General features: G+C 41.1%; 1 protein-coding gene across 1 annotated transcript; it reads right to left on the reverse strand.

Annotated features, from left to right (window-relative positions):
• Window positions 1-2,640: 2,640 nt before the first annotated feature.
• On the reverse strand, window positions 2,641-6,873 carry LOC149143019 (uncharacterized). The gene is made up of 2 exons (XM_089451653.1): window positions 6,240-6,873; window positions 2,641-5,864 (listed from the first exon to the last, which is right to left on the reverse strand). Exons 1-2 carry the CDS (start codon window positions 6,871-6,873, stop codon window positions 2,641-2,643), a joined length of 3,858 nt encoding a protein of 1,285 aa, XP_089307779.1.
• Window positions 6,874-7,247: the final 374 nt, after the last annotated feature.

Here is a 7,247-nt window from a genome sequence, read left to right on the forward strand (position 1 = left end):
AATTATGATTACTTAACGAATTTTCAAGTTGTTTTATCTTTCTTTTTTTAAATGTTGATTAATTAAAAAAACAAATATATCTATCTATCTATCTATCTATCTATCTATCTATCTATCTATCTATATATATATATATATATATATATATATATATATATATATATATCTATATATATATATATCTATATATATATATATATATATATATATATATATATATATAAACACAAAAAATAAATTAAAAAAATGCTAAAACAAATTATCTCATAAACCATAAAAGAATTTGGAAAAAAAAAAAAAACATAATTTAAAAAAAATATATATAAAATTAAGTGAGTCAAAAAAAATACATTAATAAATAAATAAATAAAATAAAATAAATAAAAATTAAAATTAAAAACATTTAAAAGTAAAACTAAAAAAGCAAAAATAAACTCAAATTAAAAACTAAAAATATATATGTGTTTTCAGGTTAAAATAATAGAAAAGAAATTAAAAAACATTTAAGATATATATATATATATATATATATATATATATATATATATATATATATATATATATATATTGAACTTACATTAAAAAAAAAAATGAATGTTTTTCTTTTAACAAATTGTTTTTTTATTTAAAAAAATAAATATTAACAAATTACAAAAAAAAAAAACCATTTTGTTTTCGTTTTTATTTCAAAAAAACAAATAATTAAAAAAAAATATTATTATTATTATTATTATTTTGAAGTAAAAAATTTAAACAAACATTTTTTTTTATTTAAAAAAAAAATTATTAAAAAATAAAAAAAAATAAAAACCTTTTCCGTATTTTTGTTTTTTTTCTTTTCTTTTGCCATTTTTTTTTTATGGTTTACAAGATTTTATTTTTTTTTTTCCATTTTTTTAAATATGTTTTTTTACTATTTATTTCTTTATAATTTTAAAGTTTTTTTTAGTTTTTTAATTTTATTTATTTTTTACATTCTTATGATTGATTTTTTGTTTTCAATTTTTTTATTTATTTTTTTTATTTATTTTTTTTTTTTAGTATATACATTAATTTATGTTTTATTCTTCTTTTTTAACTTTTTTTTGTTTTGTGTTTTTTCATTGTTTTAACTTTTTATTTTATTTTATGTTTTCATTATTTTTTTGAAATTTTAATGTTTTTTAGGGTCATGATAAAATATTTTACGCCATTATTTTGAAGTGTTGAAATATTATCTTTGAAAAAAAAAAGGTGTTATTCAAACATCAATACTTTTCGTTTTGAGGGTGTTTTTTGGATAATTTTTGCACAAAAAATTGGTTTTCACCGCCATTTTTAAAACATTTCAAAATTTACCTTAGAAAAAAAAAAGGTGTTAACTGTTTTTGATGTTTTTTAGGGGTTTTTTGGACAGAGTTCCCGTTTTGAGTTTATAGTTCCCGTTTCAAAGTTTACATTGTTTAGCGCATATGTTACAATTAGGAAGAAGGAAGAGGAGCGATTTTTTTTTTTCTCAGTAAGACTATGCTAGGAAATTATATTATGTACAAAATAACATTACATGCAGTGAAACTAGTTTCCCATGGCCAACTGTGGCACTGTGGGTTGGCAGCTTGCTTTAGCATTTAGATGTGTTCAGGCTGCCTCAAAATTCATCAGAAAATGTCTTTTAACTTTGACAATGCCCTCGCAGGGGCGACCGTGGACAAGTGCATACGCCCAGAAAATACATGCTAACTGAAACCAAAACAGAGAGAGACCTGCAGACAGACTACTAGACCCATATGAAAACATATAATTTATCCCAAGCATAGAAAGAAACCGAGACAGAAGACCTCAGAACAGGACCTGGACAAAAAGAAGGATGGTGGCGCCCATGTCTGCTACTCCTCTGGTTCCAATTCCTCTGGATCCATTTCCACAATCGGGACCCATCCATATTCTCTCGGAGGTTCTGCTCGAACTTCTCCCGCTCTGGACGTGGACGCCTCCTGCGTCTGAGCTTGGACGGGGGCCTTCCCAGTCGCGTCTCTCGCTTGTTCCTCAGCCTTGCCCACTTGGTCCTCAGAGGGCAATTCGCTGCTACTCGATCCAGCATTGTCCTCCTCCGCATTTCTGATGAAGAGGACTGAAATGTGGGCACTGAGACTTCCCAAATTAAAGACTGCGGTGCCAAATGCTGGAAGCTCTGGCCGTCCTTCACTTGGGTTGCCAGAATCCAAGAATTGAGTTGTTTGCAGGTGAGGAGTACCTGCTCTTCTAAAACAATAGCAACAACAACAATGGTGGTGGGCATCCTCTGCTGGAGGGCGAGAGGAGCTTCCACGCCCAGATCCACGCCTGCATGGTTGCCGCTCTCTCGTTCTGGCCATGTTGACAATGGGTTTGGCTGCTCGAAACAGAGCTTCCAATGCAATATCCCAACTCTTAACACCTGCAGATGGCGCTTTGCTATCTCCCCCTTGCGATACAGAGAATTTACAGTCCTTAGCGTCTGCCTGGAGGCAGAGAATGTCCCTGCACGACGGCGCAGCGAGCTTGTCTTGCTGAGAATGGCGCAACTCCACTCCTTCCCCCATCTTAAACTCATCATCTGGCTCTTGAAACCTGAGCGCCATGAATGCGCTCTGCCCTCACAGCCTTCCTCCATAAATGCGATTAAGGCATTTGAACGGAAGCCTCTTCATTTAAGCCTGCGGCGGCGTCCCTTACCTCCCTCCACGCGCTGGCTCGTGGCAACACCTGCTGGCCATGTGGCCTAGCATTTATTCCTGTGCTAACACCCGCATCCGGGTGGCTTGCATCTTTTTGGATGAGACAGTTGAATTCCTGTGCTTGTTGGTTGTTTGGAATGATATCCATGGATCCTGAGCGGATTACCTGATCATTTTCAACCCCTACATTGGCCAATAGATCCGCAATCTTGTTGCCTTCTCTTCTTATGTGATTGAAAGAGATGGCTCTGTTGTTTCTGAGATATTGCTCCATGATGTTTAGCCTAGCTTCTAGTCTCCAACTTGGGGCGATTTTCCTGGCTTGGGATCCATTCTGTAAGTGTATGGCTATGTTGATGAGCAGCTGAGAATCCCCTTCCACAATCAGGGGTTGGAGATTGAGCTGTTCCGCTTGTAGGAGACCTTGCCAGAGGCCTTCTAGTTCGGCAGAATTGTTAGTATCCCATCCCATATTTCCAAAATAGATTTGCAGGGGAGTGCCAGCATGGTTCCTCAGAATTCCTCCGAATCCAGCAGCTCCTGGATTGCCCTTGGAAGCCCCATCGAAGTTGAGTTTGAAAGAATTGATGGGGGGAGATTTCCAGCAGCTGTTATCTGTGCTGTTGTTATTGGAAGTTTGCTGCTTGTAGTCTTCTTGTGGCAGTTGCAGCTGCCAATTGTCGAGGATGTTTCTCTCATTGTCCGTTGAGGGGTGATCTTCCTTCGACCAAGTTCTGAGCATCATGGTTTCTTTGAGATTTCCTTGGAGTCTGTGCCAGATTTCCTCAATGTGGGAGCTTGTGTTTTTGAAGATGCGCTTGTTTCGTTCCTTCCATATGTTCCATAAGATTAGGCCCGGGATGATTCTCCATAGGTGGTTGAGGATTTCACAGTTGTAGGGGCTTTTTGGCCATTGCCTGAGGTTGTTGATGATGTCGTCGTCTGCTCTGCATCTTTTCTGGCATCTGAAGCTCACCTTTTCCCAAATCTGTGTGGCTAGGGGACAGGTAGCTAGAAGGTGCTGGAGGGTTTCTTCGTTTTGAAAGCAGTTATGACATATGGAAGGGCCTTGAAAGCCTCTTCTCCTGAGTCTATCCCAAGTGAGGATTTTTTTATGCCCTACGAGCCAGAGAAAGTAGGAGATTTTGGGCCAAGGCCCGAGATCCCATAGATTACTCCATAAGGAATCGGTCGAAGGAGGGAAATTGCTAACCAGCTTGTAGGCTTCTGCTGTTGTGTAAGTTCCCTTGGGTAGATACCCCCATCTTAAAATGTCATGGCCTTCATGGTATCGAATTCTTCGCTTTCTTAATTCTTCCCCTAGGTCTTCCATCTCCTTGCTGGTGGCATTGGTGAGAATGTGATTACTGTGTTTCCATTTCCTGTATCCTTGTTCCCCTTCCTGTGTCCAGAAAAGATGGACTTTATCCCTTAGCTGTTCCTGTCTGTTTGGTATTAGAGTTGGAGGAAGAGCACTAGTTAGCCTGGGCAATTGATTCCAGGCGTCAGACCAAAATCTTGCTAGTTTTCCATTCCTTATCTCCCAGAAGCTGTGCTGTTGGATTAGGTGATAGTGCTGCTTGGCGGCATTCCAGATTAAAGACCCCTTCTCAGTGGGCGTGAACCTAATGAGTTCTTCTGGAGGTCTGTGGTTAGCATACTTGGCTGTCCAGATTTTGACCCAAGGCTTTTCAGGGCTTGTGATCCATTGCCACCAGATCTTGGCATTCATGATTGCGTTACTGTGCTCTGGATCCCGAAGTCCAATGCCGCCCTTGCCTTTTGGCATGCATACCGTGGACCACTTAACCAGAGCCCATTTGCGATTTGTAGCTGAGCTGCCCCAGAGAAAATCGCGTTGTAGGCTTCTGATTCTCTTTATAACCCATTTAGGTGCTGCAAGAACTGAAAAAAGATAGAGAGGCATGGATTGAAGGACTGATTTGATAAGCACTACCCGACTGGCAAGGTTAAGAGATCTGAATGTCCAGAGGTTAAGGCGGGACTCAAGCTTTTCGAGGAGGGCGTTCCAAGCGGGAAGTTTTAAGGTGGAAGCAGTAAGGGGAGCGCCTAGATATTTGGAGGGCAGCGTGGCTGCAGGGATGCCCAGAATGCGAGTGATGGCAGATTTGACCTGAGGTGGGGTGTGGAAGAAAAAAATCTGCGACTTGGAGTTGTTGATATGAGTTCCAGAAGCTTCAGCGAAGTCGTTGAGGAGGGATTTGAAATGAGATGCTTCCTGGGCAGAGGGATAACCATAAAGCATAGTATCATCAACAAATTGTTGATGAGAGGTGGCAGGGGTGTTGTGAACCGAGATGCCCTTAAGCTGATGGGAGTGGAGGGCATGTTTAATGTGTCTACCAAGACCCTCCGCCATCAGAACAAAGAGGAAGGGGGATAAGGGATCACCTTGCCTAATACCACGAGAGGGCTTGAAAGGGCGGGAGGGGATGCCATTTATCAGGATGGAGAAGTGAGTGGAGGTGATTAGGTTCATAATCCAGCGAATCCACATGGGATCAAATCCAAAAGCTTTTAACATATGCTGAATGTAAGACCAACTGAGCTTATCGAAGGCTTTAGAGAGATCCAGTTTAATAATCATACCTGCCTGCTTAGAGTGCTTGAGAGAATGGATAATCTCATGCGTGAGGAGGATGCCATCCATTATTTGTCGCCCTTCCACGTACCCTGACTGTTCCGGAGATATAAGCAGAGGTAAGAGGGGCTTCAATCTGTTGGCTATGACTTTTGTTATGACTTTGTAGATGACATTGCAGAGGGCAATCGGCCTGAACTTGTCAGGCGTGATGGAGTTCTCCTCTTTGGGGATGAGAGTGATAAAAGTGGAGTTGAGGGAGGGGAGGAGCCAGCGCATGGTCCTGGATTCCTCAACAATCTGCCATACCTCCAATTTTATCAAGTCCCAAAAGGCATGGAAGAATGTGGTAGTGAATCCATCAGGGCCTGGGGCCTTACCTTCTTTGAGCTGGGCCATTGCATCATCTACCTCCTGAGGAAGAATGGGACTCATTAGAAGCTTGTTATGATCCTCCGATATAATTTTTGGCACATTTCTGATTATCTTTTCAATAGCCGGTTGCCTATCATTTGCTGGTTCCTGATGGACTAGTTGGAAATGGTCCAGGAGTGCTTCTTCAATTTCTGCATGCGATTCGACTCTTTCCCCAGTCGGTTTTTGGATGAAGGGGATGGAGTTGTGCATCCTTCTCTGCACCGTGGTTCTGTGGAAAAATTTGGTGTTGCGTTCCCCCTCCTTCAGCCACCTGACCCTTGATTTTTGCCTCCAGTAGATTTCCTCCTGCTTCCTTCTTTCTTCAATCTGACTGTTAATAAGTCGCTCTTGGTTCAGGGTGGTCTCTGTGTGACCCTCTGTAATTACTTTTTGTTGGAGATGTGCCAACTCTTGATGCAGATCTTGTTGCGCCTTAAATATGTTTCCAAAGGTCTCCCTGTTCCATTTTTTTAGCTGATTTTTTAGGTGCCTTAGCTTTTGTTGGAATTGATACATCCGCGCACCTTCCGGTGGGAGGAAAGAGGCCCAGGTCGTTTTGACGAAATCCTTGAATGCAGGGTGAGACAGCCAGAAACTTTCGAATCGGAAGGGTCTTTTTGTCTGATCCCCGGGTCTCCTCCATTGAAGAGCTATTGGCCAGTGATCCGACCCCGAATGAGCGAGAATTTCCGCTGAGAGGTCTCCGCCAAGGTGCACCGAGTTGTCAGAGATTAGAAATCGGTCTAATTTGGAGGCGATTTGGGAGTTTCCAGCTCTGCGATTGCTCCAGGTGAAGGTACCATTGCAAAATTGCATGTCGATGAGGGAAGTTGCTTGGATAAAGTCTTTGAAGTGTGCAGCGTCCGGCTCCAATCTGTATCTTCCGCCGATCTTCTCCTCGCTGCTGGTGATCATGTTAAAGTCCCCTGCCATTATCCATAGGGGGTGATTTCTGTTATTGCCGAGGACTTCAATAGTGTCAAGGAGCCTGATTCTGCTGCCTGGGTCTTGCGGAAAATAGACATTAGTTAGGTTGCCATGAATGTTAGTTCCCAGGATGTGGAAGACTGCTTGAATAAGGTGGTGAGAGGCATGAAAATCCGTGAGAGTTACCGCCTGAGAGTTCCATGCTATAGCTAGCCCTCCTGAGGCTCCCATGGCATCTACAGCAACCGAACGACAGCCTGGCCAAGCCTTGGAAAGTATATTTTCTAGGGTAGAACTGTTACATTTTGTTTCCTGGAGAAAGCACATCTGTGGCTTTTCCATTTTTATCATGTTCTTTAACATTCTTAGTTTTTCGGGGCTGTTAAGCCCTCTTAGATTCCAGGATATGAGCTTCATGGATCAACTACTATTGGAGGGCCTGTAGTACTTCGTTAACTTTGCATATCTGCCTGAATCAACCAGGATTTTTCCTACCTCGATAGTTCGCTGGAGATCTGTCTTCCGTCCTCTCTTTTTGGAGTCTTTTGGGCGCAGGTGGCTGTCCCAATGACTGCCTGGTTGTATCCCAAGTTGGTGTTGATGAT

The sequence above is a fragment of the Pinus tabuliformis genome, chromosome X, assembly GCF_031772625.1.
Source record: "Pinus tabuliformis cultivar Carrire ecotype Pingquan chromosome X, CPIR1, whole genome shotgun sequence".
NCBI classification, from domain to species: domain Eukaryota; kingdom Viridiplantae; phylum Streptophyta; class Pinopsida; order Pinales; family Pinaceae; genus Pinus; species Pinus tabuliformis.